Raw genomic sequence first — 12,446 nt, 5'->3', positions numbered from 1 at the left:
GCAGCAACAGCTGCCGAAGAAATCCTAGACATGAGGATGCTAATATCCAAGGCCGCTTCATTAATGTAAGTGGCCGAATCCCGGAGATTGCCTACCAACTCGGCCTGTTCAGCCGAACAGTCAGAATCCAAAGACTCCTCCAAACTATCAGCCCAGCGCTCCATACCTCTGGCTACCCAGCATACGGCCATAGACGGTCTGGATGCCCCTCCCGCAAGGGAATAAATGGACTTTAGGCAGATCACCACCTTGCGGTCCGTAGCATCCTTCACGGAGGACATGGAGGGCATGGGCAAGGTGGCACTTCGGACTAGGCGTGTCACATGAGAATCCACTTGTGGAGGGGATTCCCACTTAGAAAAATAATTGTCCGCAAACGGATAAGCCACAGCTAAGAGTCTCTGAGGCTGATACCGTTTACCAGGGTGTTTCCACGCCTCCTCTAAATGGTCTACTAACTGACCCGAAGGAGGAAACACTGTGGCATCACCCTTAATATCTTTAAAAAAGGCATACTTGGACACCGGAGGATCGTCATCCTCAATAACTAAAGCCGTGCAGACTGCCCGAATAAGGCCAGGAATATAAACCTTGGACTTAGCGTCCGACTCTTTAGTACGAAGAGGTTCTTGGTCAGATAGATCCAGAATCTCCCCATCATCGGACGTCACGTCGTCATCCTCATAAGGAGCAGACAGAGACGCCACAGGCCACAACACAGACTCCCCTTGTAACATGTCTGACAAATGCTGTACCGAATTTGTCAGGAAATTAACCCACGCAGACTCCTATGAAACCTGGGGAGGGTAAATAGGGAGACTGTGGGGTACCATCAGTTGTCTCAGGAACCCCTGCATGGGTGACGACACCACTGACTGCTGGGACAATCCCATCTGGGAAAACGCAGGTGGCGGAGCTAACTGGCCCACTAGGGTTGTAAGCGATTTAGCGAAACAAGCCCAGGGCGGTTCCTGTAGCAGAGCCGTGCAGTAATTGGCCGCGCCAATAAATAACACTGCTGACGTAGCCCCTCCGCGTTACCCTCCCCCTCCGCTATAGGTACATTGCACTTAGTACACATAAGCTGGAGAGGAAAATCACTCTCAGACATGATGGAAAGTATGTGACCCCTCTCACTGATACTTATTAGTATAGTGGGAGAAACACCCTGCAATCACCACACGGGTTTTAGCAGAGGAAGAGCAGGGAGAGTAAAATGGCTGACAGTAGAAAGTGAAAGTACAGTCAGCAGACGCTAGCAGAAGTCACATACAATGCAGAAGAAATCAATTCCCTGCACTATCAGCGCTGATCCTCAACTACAGAGTCTGGTAGGACACAGCACTGCATACACTGACCTGTAGTCAACGGAGGAGAGGTATGCCGGGGACCCAGACTGCGATGCCACCGTCAGCAGCTCCAGCAGCGTTCACCATACAAAGATGGCCACCGAGGAGCAGAGAGGAGGCTGGCCTGGGGGAGGAGCGCTGCCACAGGACCAATCGGCAGTGCAGAGAGGGCTGTATGCAGCGGGGGAGGCGCCGGCGGTGTACAAGGAAGGCGCGCTCCCCTGGCATGCAATTAACCCCTGGGACGCCGCAGCACTTGCCGCTCAGCTGCGGCCCGCTGTCCCAGGGGGGCAGTGAAAATGCAGGTTAGTTTCATGGCTCCACACTGCAGCCAGTCCCCAGGGAGCCCCCTGCCTGGAGACTGTGGACCATGTGCTCAGCAGGGACCCACCGCAGGACCCCCGCTGCTTACCTGCTCCCCTTGAATCCGGCCATGGTCCGAAACACCCGGGGTCACTGCTAGCCGTGATCCCAGATGCTTACCAGCATCCCCGCATCAGTACCGGCGTTCTGGTACCGGGGGGTTGTAGGGGAGACAGCATGGGCGTCGGCAGTGACTGTCCATGCTGTACTCCCAGATGTGCAGCCACAGCTGCCTTGAAGAAAACATCAGGGGCTATTCTTAGCCCCCCTCTAAACATGTGCTCCGACTCCGAGCCAGGCACCAACGAAACTGAGATGCCTTGGCTCGGGGGCGGAGTATAGGAGGGGGACCCTAGTGCATACTGGGAGGCTGAAAACTTAACTCTATGGTGCCCGATGCCTGACGTCATCACCTATACCCCAAGGTATCCTGTGGATGCCCTATGGACCCTGATGTAGAAAGTAAATCACTAAATTAAATATGTTACATACCTGATCTCCACGCTTTAACCCAGCTTCTGCAGCTCTGCTTGAAGCTTCAACAGAGTCCACAAAAATACCAAATCCTCTATCACATCCTCCAAGAAAAGTAAAGCATAGCGGTGATTCACGAGATGGCTTAAGCAATGTGACTTGTCTCCACTTAGCCTTTGCAGTGCAAGCAATGTTTAATAGTCGGAGGTGTCCTTTCATGTTCTGTGAACCATAGCATGTGGTTAATATACATGCACACATCCACACAAAGTAATGTATTTGCTAAGTTACATTGTTATATATACTCATTGTTATATATACTCATCCACTTTTATTTTTCAGACTCCTCCCACTTCCTAGTATGGTACCCTGCGCAAAGTGAGGATAACGGTGCAAGTTGGAGTCAACACTCTAAAGCAGTCCTCAAGGCACACTAACAGTCCTGGTTTTAGTCATATCCATGTTAAAGCACAGATGTTTAAATCAAAATAACTGAGGTACTAATTAAGTAACCTGTGCTCAAGTATGGCTATCCTTAAAACCTGGACTGTTAGTGTGCCTTGAGGACTGTGGTTGGGAAACCCTGCTCTAAAAGATCAACAGTCTTGCTTCTTTGCTCAGCTGCAACTACTCAGACCACGCCCCAGAAGAGAGGCAAGGGTACTTCCACCAGACAGTAAATGCACAACCAGGCCAGGGTATGCAGTTGATATGCCGGCAGACGAGATGCCAGGCAGTCGAAATACCGACTCCGTAATCCCGCAGCCCAGCATAATGCGGACGACGATAGGCCGCTGGACTTCAGGATACCGGCGTCAGCATCCCGTCCACTGGAAGCTCAATCGTCTGGATGCCGAAAAGTATGCGTTCTTAGCTGGAGATGGGGGGTTTAGGATTAGGCACCCCTGGAGGGAGGATAGGCACCCCCCGGTGGGGTTAGGGTGCGGAAAGGGGGGGTTAGGGTTAGTGGGGGGAAGAGAGGAGGGTTAGGCTACTTACCAGCCCTAGTCTGGATCTTTAGCATTCGGGCTTTCACTTTCGGTATTTTAAATGTAAGGATATTTACATGTACATTAAGTTCACATATAATGAAATGCTCACAATTACTGGTAAATTCATCACTAATGAAAAACAAGCTGAAATAGTTATGGGGTGAAATATAAGAGTCTGAATTTTAGTGCGACTGTGGACTCTAATCAATTCAAAGCGGGTTTGATGCAAGCCTGTACTTAAAGTCACACAATATAATAGAGTGCGAGCTGGAGGGTGCAGTATGTCAGAGATTCAAGTCCGCATTTCCCATAGAAATGTATTGTTTGAACGCTCATTGGCTGAGAGAGGCAAGTCTCCACCTTTCATCCAATGAGTGGTTCACCCATAGATTTCAATGGTGGGATCCGCAGGGTTATTAATGTGCATTTCCACCATTGAAGTCTATGGGGGAATTGCTCAATGGCTGGGAGTTGGAGGCTGTCCTCTCAGCCAATGAGCGTTCAGCCAATGCATTTCTATGGGAAATGAGGATGCTGAACCAGCATTCACAATGTACTGTCCTTAGAGGAAAGTACTCTGTTCGGTGGTCTCAGTGTTTTTTTTTTTTCCCTTCGAGGCTGTGGCTGTCTATATTGAACGAAGAGGACATGAACTAAGGGGTGGGAGAGTATGATTTTAGTTTTACAAGTCAATTGTGGAATCTACTAGACAAGGGGAGAGACCTGCGCAAGGGGCAAGGTAAGTATGTAGTGTGAGTGCGGGTGATTGTGAGTGATTCAGTGAGTGTATGAGTAATAAAATCACAACCTATGGTGTGTGTCTTGTAATTTTGTTTATATACTTCTTTGCAGGGGACTAGAGGTAGTCCTCTAGTTCTCCAAGTACCCGCATGCGGGGGAGGCTTGCTGGGAACTCAAATCCTCCTAAAAAGAACAATATTAGTTTATTTCTATATTATTATTATTATTTTTTTTACACTATGAACCGCGAATCCACCAGCCAGGGATGTGGGGGATAGACCTGGGTTTTAGCCCCGGCCTGGGGTACCCTGGAGGGAAGACCCCTTCATTGGGGGGTCCCCACGGATCCCTGGTCAGGGCTGACTAGTGTGAGGTGCAGAATGCTTTGGCTGGGGGACCTAGTGGAGCATGTCCCTTGGCTGCAACTTTACACCAATGCTAGTTAGAGCCTGGAGCTGGTTTTAGGTAATACAGCCACCCCTACTCATTATGTCCCCCATATTTCCACAACCTGGACCTGCTCACAAAACCTAGTGCTGGTTGATGAAAATACGGTGGACCCCTACTCCTTTTTTTTCCCCCTTATTTTCACAACCAAGACCGGCTCACACAGCCCGTGCTAGTTGTGCTTTTGGGGGGGCCCTCACCCCATTTATTTTGTGATTTTTAACACTTGAAATACTTTATACATACAGAGTGTACAAAGTCTCCATAAATTCACAAAGACAACCTAATAATTGCCCAGAAATATAACCCTACACTAACTACATCCTAACCCTAACCACAGCCTTACCCAAACTGCAGCCTAATCCTAACACCACTCTAACTGCAGCCTAACCTTAACCTCGGCCTAATCATACAGTAACCCCAAATTTATGTGTTGGCATTGTGGCTGTCGACATTGTTGAATGTCGACATTATGAACATGTTGACATCCTGTATACCAACATTATGATGTTGACATTTTAAATGTCAGCATGATGACTACATAACCTCCAGTGCTCTTCATGTCTAATATATAGTTACTACATATTATTAATAAATCATAAGTGCAAAATACAGCTGACTGGTAGCCGCTGCCCGTGATCTCCGGCTGGAGAAGTGCCTCCCTCTATCTCTCCTTCTTTCCCCGTGTGCTTATTGCATGACTCATGTTCTGGAATCAGTATTTCTATTGCGGAATTCCGCAGGATTATACAGAACCTACATGACTGATTTACATTGAACAGTTAAGGGATTCCAACCAAATTGCATTGACTGCAGGTGTGAATTGAAACCTTAGAGTATCACATATACGTACTGTATATGTATTTTTACTGGTATGACCAGATTTTTTCAGGATCCACCTCCTTTAGACACATTATAGATACAATTTTGTGATATTATTTGTTCATTTATTGAAAATACTTTTTTTGTGCAATATTGCTATATATGTGAGTTGTTTATTTCTTGACTGGTCCAATTGCTGTTTTACAATATAAAATTTATTATTTTTGATATATTGTGAATATGTGATTCTTTTCAGCCAGGTACTTTCTGCTTTTTTAATTAGCGCAAGGATTAAGTAATAAAAATAAATCATAAATGCAAAGTACAGTAAGTGACTTAGGGGGTCTAGTTACTAAGCAGTGTTATGAGACAGTGAAAAGTGATACGGTGCCAGCCAATCAGCTCCCAACTGCCATCTCACAGGCTGTGTTTGAAAAATGACAGTTCAGAGCTGATTGGCTGGCACCATATCACTTTTCACGCTGTCTCCTAACACTGCTTAGTAAATAGACCCCCTTACCTTGAATATGGAGGAACAGAATGCACTGGTACTGTAGCTCTCACCCAGGATGAGGCTGTTTCAGTGTCTGGAAGGTCATGACGACGCTTGGCACTTCCCTCTTTGAGTGATCATTTACTGCTGGCATTATCCAGTATGGGGAGGGGGGTGTCCTGGGGGAGGGGATGTCGTGGATGGGGGGAGGGAGTTTGGAGCTGTGAGATTCTGAGAAAGCAGGCACAGAGAACCTGTGTGTGTGTGTGAGGAGGAGGAGGGGAGTTGCCAGATGCTGCTGATGGGGGGGGGGGGGGCATTTGGAGCTGTGAAGGGATACAGGAGTGGCGAACCTGTGAGGGTGGAGGAGGTGAGGGGGTCGTTGGATGCTGTAGATGATGGGGGAGTTTGGAGGGGAGAGAGCAGAAGAGGGAAACTTGTGGGGGGGATCCGTGGGTGCTGTAGTTGGGGGAGGGAGCATTTGTAGTGTGAGGGAAGATCACAGGAACACAGAACCTGTGTGGGGGATGGAGTTTGGAGCTGTGAGAGAAGAAAGAGCTGCTGGCGCTGCACAATTCTGTCTGCGTGGGTGCCGGGAACTGGACTGGTGAATGAAGGTGCTCTGTCCCGCTAGATGACAACCTATTTTGCGGTTTCAGAAGCACAAAGCTCCTCTAAGCCACGGACCTCTGACAGGAGCCTCCTGGTTGTCAGTGCCTGTCAGAAAGAATAGTGAGTGACGAGCTACTGGGGGCGGGGTCACATGTAAAATTTGGCCCCACAGTTCTGTTAGAAACTTCCCAGTGATTTTAAAGGCAAATCCGCTCCTGTACTGTGTATTTTTATTACTGCTAAAACCTAAATGGCAGGAGTAGTTGATTTCCATTGTTCTGTAGATATTGAACACTGTCTCTCACTTTAGACTTCTCAGAAGAGGGCCATGTTGGCATTACTGTCACCATTTGGAAGAGGGGATGGAAATCTCTCTTCTTCCGGTGAAAAAGTTGTCTTGACCTAAATGTTCATTTATGATTCCCATAGGCATTCACTAACTCTTTGCCTCTTTTGCCTATTTTGTTAGGTTTGTGTAAGACGCGGTGTCACGTATAGTACTTTAAAAAAAATATTACCCGATTTGGAATAATACAATTTTTTTTTATTTTTTTTATAAAGTTTACACATACAGTAAAACTACTTGTTTTCCTTGCTTGATTAAACCTTGCCAGCAAAACTTTACTTATTTAGTAACTTATAGTGCATCATGTAGTGTTTTTATAGCTTATTATGTGCTTCACTCTTATGTGCAGCGCCCTCTACCGAACACTCTACAAACAACAATCAGTGTTTTACCCAAAACAAATGTGATTTACAAACAAACACCGTTCTACTGAATTCAGGTTGTGAAGCTTTCTCTCTATGGGGTCAATCCAATTGTGTAAACTTGTCCCATGAAACTGATACTTTGCATGAATGCTCGCTCCCGGAGAATCACGCAATCCAACTGAAAATACCAACTTGCACTACTCGCAGTGAGGGTGTGCGAATTCCCTGTAGCATGCAACTTGGGATAAGTGCATGAAAAATACCATCCTGGACCCACAAAAATTGATTATTTTGTTAACATGAAAGAGTTCTGAAAGAAATCCCCACATTTTTAACCAAAAATAGGGATTTTGCATTTAGTTTCGTCTGGGATGGAGAAAACTTTTCTCCAGTTTTTTTTTTAGTCTGTTGCCATTTTCTCCTGTTTTTTGGTGAAAATGTTGCCGTCTTTTTTTCTTTTTTGGCATGGCGAAAAAAACGTCCGTTTTCGCTGCTAATTGAATACGGCCCTTAGGCTAATTGAAAACTTCTAAATGACTAATTATTCGTTGGGGGGCGGGGGCTGTCTAAGGGGTTCTGCACTGTGTCCCCACATTTTTACCCTAACATAAAGATTTTTCCCCACCAAAATTTTGGAGTTGGGAATTGGATTGCAAATGCAATTTGCAGTGCGAGTTTGCCCTGAAAACAGCTGGCACAAGCCAACTTGCACCTAATTGGATTGCCCCCTATATTGCCTTATATTTTGGGCATGTTGTAGCAGAAGATGAACATTTTGGATTTTCCCAACTATGAACACAAATTTCCCAACTCCTGAACTCTACCAGAGAAGGGGGCGGAGGCCAGTCTTAACAGCATTGTAGGCCCTAGGCAAAGCAATGCAATGGTCAATTAAATTAAACATTTAGATTTATTGATAGCATCTGTCTCTACCTGCCTCTCAGCTGGCTGCCCTATGCATGGAGTGAGTGGCTGCATGCTTCAAGTAGATGCCCCCATCCCAGAATGTCCCTGCTCAAAGGCCCCTAGAATAAAATTATCACATGGGAATGTTTTAAGTTTCCTATGTATAGCAGTGCTGGTCTTCAACATTAAAAATTAAGCATCCTAGGACACCGCATATAACAAAATATTCAGTGCAATTTCGTTAAATAGAACTTACCATATTTTCAAGATTATTTTCAAATTTCTCCAGAAACTTGGTCATATCAGAATTCCCCTCAAAATCATTGAAATGATTGTTCACCCAAAGCAGCATAACCCTGGTTACCTGTGACAGTACATAAAAATTGATTTCATTTTTACCATTTACAATTCATTATATATCATATCCATGTTGTTTGGCATATAAATAATTTGATTATTTCATTGTATTTCAATGCAACGTGACTAAATGGAGGACTGTATTTCCAGTAATAGTAATCAGTTGTTGGATTTTTTGTGAGTGATGTATCGAAGTTATCTGTAATGGGCTCATGCAAAATTAATACTACAGTAGTTGTTGAAGCGCTAATTCACTCTGGACACATCCAGAACTGTGTGCAAATCATATGTGCCTATGCGGATTTATGACTTCTTGACACCTTACAACTGACTTCCGAAAATTATGCTGGGTACACACTTGTCGATATATCGTTCGTCCAATCGAATAAAGATAAATCATGGGTGCATTGGCGGGTGTATACACTATATATGTATGTGAAAGACGTTCACAGATATATCAGGTCAGCCCTGCAGTACAGCCGATGCCAATATATATGAAAGATATATCTGTGCATCTGCATTTGTGTACGGGCGACCCGCCAACATTACAACTTTGCTGGCAAATTTAAATGCGGCTGTTTGGTAAGTGTGTCTGGTGACCGATCCGTCATGTAAGTGTGTACCCAACATTACAACCAATGGGTAGATCGGGACAAGGTGAAGCTGGTCTGTCTTAGGCAATATAAAGAAATTACATGCAAATGCATTCACATGCAGAGCTAGATAAAAAAAAAAAAATACTCCTAGAAATGACAGATCACTTGCGGGTGGTCAGAGGTTATTGTGCAAATAGCGGTTGACAATTATGATTGCTGATTGCTGTAGCGGATTGCTTGTAACAGGCCTGCTGACACTGATTGGTGCTTCCTTCATCTCCTGGGCACAAAATATGCATCTGCAATCTTTTGTGAGTGTATTTCAGAAATCACTTCTTTTTGTACAATATTTTGTCTGTATGCAAGATGGGGGATTGTTTCTGCTTTTAGAGAAGTTGTACCATTTAAAATAATGCTGAAAAAGAAATGCATTGTTACACAAAGAGGACTAGGAGTGTTGGAAGTAGGGATGTGCGCCGGACCATTTTTGCCGGATTTGGATTTGGTTCTAATTCGTCATCCGGCTTTGGATTTGGATTTGGATTTGCCAAACTGCGGTGACTGGCTTTGGATTTGGATTTGGATTTTTTGCCAAAATTGGCAAAAAAAGCTAAAATTACATAAATTGGGCTTTTTTTTCTTCCTAGAGTGTTATTTACCTCAATAACATTAATTTCCAGTCATTTACAGTCAATTTAGACCACCTCACAGCTTAAATTATTGGTTTCACCATTATTGGCCAAAGGTTGCAGTGAGCTGACTGGTGACCAAGCGTCAGAGCAGCGGCGCAGTGGCACAGACACCACTGTTTAAAGCACATCTATGAAACTATGCCACACAGCAGTGGCAGAAATGAAAGGTAGTGCTAGATGGAATTGTCCTTGGGCCCTCCCACCCACCCTTTATGTTGGATCTTAAAAAGGACATGCACACTTTAACAAACAAAGCATTTCAGCGACAGGTACTGCCACTTTGTGGCTGAAGTGCTTGGTTTGTTTGGGCCCCCACAAAAAAATCTTCCAATCTACTAAAGGCAACAGGTCTACAGTGGCATGATGTCACCATCATTGCCATCCTCACCCTCATCAGTGTGTACATCATCCGATTCCTCACACAATATCAGTTCATCCCCGCTGGAATCTACCATTACAGAAGTATCTGTACTGTGACGTGATTGGTGGGAAAGGTTTTCCTCGTGAAATTTCCAGTTCATTTTAATGAACATCATTTTTTCTACATTTTGTGGAAGTAGCCTCCTTCGTCGTTCACTCACAAGGTTCCCGGCTGTACTGAAAACTCTCTCCGAGTACACACTGGAGGGTGGGCAGCTTAAATAATGCAAAGCCAGTTTATACAAGGGTCTCCAAATTGCCTTTTTTTTCTTCCAATATTCGAAGGGACTCTGTGACATGTCTACGTGTATGGTGTCCTGAAAATAATCCTCCACCATTCTTTGGATGGTAATCGTATTAGATGGAGTTGCGGTAGAGGTGTCACTGGTGTTGGGCAAATCTTTTAGACCCGACCAGATGTCAAAATGTTGACTTGACTTATCTGCATCACCACTGGGTCTTTTGGAAAAGGTGTTTTTTTCTGGCTGCTGCTGCAGAAACCGAAGGAGGAGACGTCATCGTAGTGCCATGTGTCACTTCAGCTGCCAACTTGCTCACCAGGAGTGCTTTGGTTCTTTTAAGATCTGGGTCAGTTGTAAAGAAAGACACAGCATATGACTTGAACCTAGGATCAAGAATGGTTGCTAAAATATAATGATCAGATTTCAAGATCTTGGCCACCCGTGGATCCTGGCAAAGCGAACAAAGGACTTGATCTATCAGTCCAGCATACTTTGCGGAATCACTTTGTTTAATATCATCCTTCAATTTCTCCAGCTGCTTTTCCAAAAGCGAAATCAGGGGAATCACCTTACTCAAGCTAGCAGTGTCAGCACTCACTTCACAAGTGGCAACTTCAAATGGTTTGAGCACCTTGCACAAGACAGAAAGTACTCTCCACTGTGCTGGGGTAAGGTACATTCCCCCTCCTCTCCCAATGTCATGGCTTGTCGTATAGCTATGGATGGCTTTTTGCTGCTCCTCGATCCGCTGAAGCATATACAGGGTTGAGTTCCACCTCGTTACCACTTCTTGCTTCAGTTGATGGCAGGGCAAATTAAACTGCTCTTGCAGGTGCTGCAATCTCCTGCACGCTGTTGCTGAATGCCGAAAATGTCCCGAAATTTTTCGGGCCACAGACAGCATCTCCTGAACGCCCCTGTCGTTTTTTAAAAAACCCTGCACCACTAAGTTTATTGTGTGAGCAAAACAGGGGATGTGTTGGAATTCACCCAGCTGTAATGCTTTCACTATATTTGTAGCATTGTCAGAAATCACAAATCCTGAGGAGAGTCCAAGTGGGGTAAGCCATGTTTCTATGACATCTCTTAGTTTTTCTAAGAGGTTGTCAGTGGTATGCCTCTTATTGAATCCGGTGATGCACAGAGTTGCCTGCCTCTGAATGAGCTGGTGTTGTTTGTTAGATACTGCTGCTGCTGAAGGCGATTCACCCACCCAGTGGGCTGTCACAGTCATGTAATCTTTAGTTTGTCCACTACCGCTTGTCCACATATCTGTGGTTAAGTGGACAGTGGGTACAATAGCATTTTGCAGACCAATAATTAGGTTCTGTTTAACGTCCTGGTACAGCCGAGGAATGGCTTTTCGGGTAAAATGAAACCGAGATGGAATTTGGTACCGGGGACACATGACCTCAACTAGCTGTGTAAATCCCACTGCATTAATTGAGGATATTGGACGCAGATCTAATATTAGCATAGCTGTCATGGCGTCAGTGATCCGCTGTGCGACAGGGTGAGAGCTGTCATACTTGCTTCCCCTTGCAAGAGATTCTTTAACAGTCAATTGTTTTTTTGGTATACTACTAGTAGTCTTCTTTGTCCACTTCTGGGATGAAGATCCACCAGCAGCAGCAGCAGCAGCAGGCCTAGCGCTCAAAGATTCAGTTTCTTCTGAGGTGTCCTGGAAATTGGAGGAGTCACCGTGACTTAGCACTAATAAATGGGATGTTGTACTACCACTGATCATTCCTGAGGATATTGAGGAGGAAGGTGTTGTCGGCGGAGATTGCAGGTGCTGGGATTTAGTAGAGAGAAGGCATCTAGCTAATGCTGGACTGCTTGTTGTTATTTTTTTTGCAGTAGTTTCTGTTATCAAACACCTGTCATGAGCTCGCTGCAGATGACGTAATAGCGTAGAGGTTCCTAGATGTTTAACGTCCCTACCTCTACTAACTGTGGTCTCACAGAGGCTACAAATGGCTTGACAAACGTTGTCAGGGTTTGGGTAAAAGTAATTCCACACAAAAGATGTGGATTTCTTGGTTCTATGCCCAGGCATGGCAATGGCCTTCTTATCTTGGCCAAGAGCTGCTTCCACTGGTGCCTGACTTATACAAATAATATCCTCATCCTCAACATCCTCATTAGTGCCAGCATCAGCTGCACATATATTCCTCTCATCCTCTTGCAATTCCACGGTGGCATCCTCAATTTCTATGTCCTCGGCAA

The 12,446-nt window shown here is 45.1% G+C and overlaps 1 protein-coding gene across 1 annotated transcript in view; it reads right to left on the bottom strand.

The window, feature by feature from the left end:
• LOC148442118 (rap guanine nucleotide exchange factor 6-like) overlaps window positions 1–12,446 on the bottom strand; it is a 672,269-nt gene that overhangs the window by 541,477 nt on the left and 118,346 nt on the right. Inside the window, 2 exon segments of the mRNA XM_088464211.1 lie at window positions 2,205–2,408; window positions 8,167–8,274. Of these exon segments, the coding sequence (XP_088320337.1) occupies window positions 2,205–2,408; window positions 8,167–8,274 (312 nt within the window).

Source organism: Taudactylus pleione, unplaced genomic scaffold (genome assembly GCF_031769625.1).
Source record: "Taudactylus pleione unplaced genomic scaffold, aTauple2 ptg001609l, whole genome shotgun sequence".
In the NCBI taxonomy this organism is placed as follows: Eukaryota; Metazoa; Chordata; class Amphibia; order Anura; family Myobatrachidae; genus Taudactylus; species Taudactylus pleione.
Note: the sequence above shows the minus strand (reverse complement) of the source record. Positions and strands in the feature narration are given on the sequence as shown.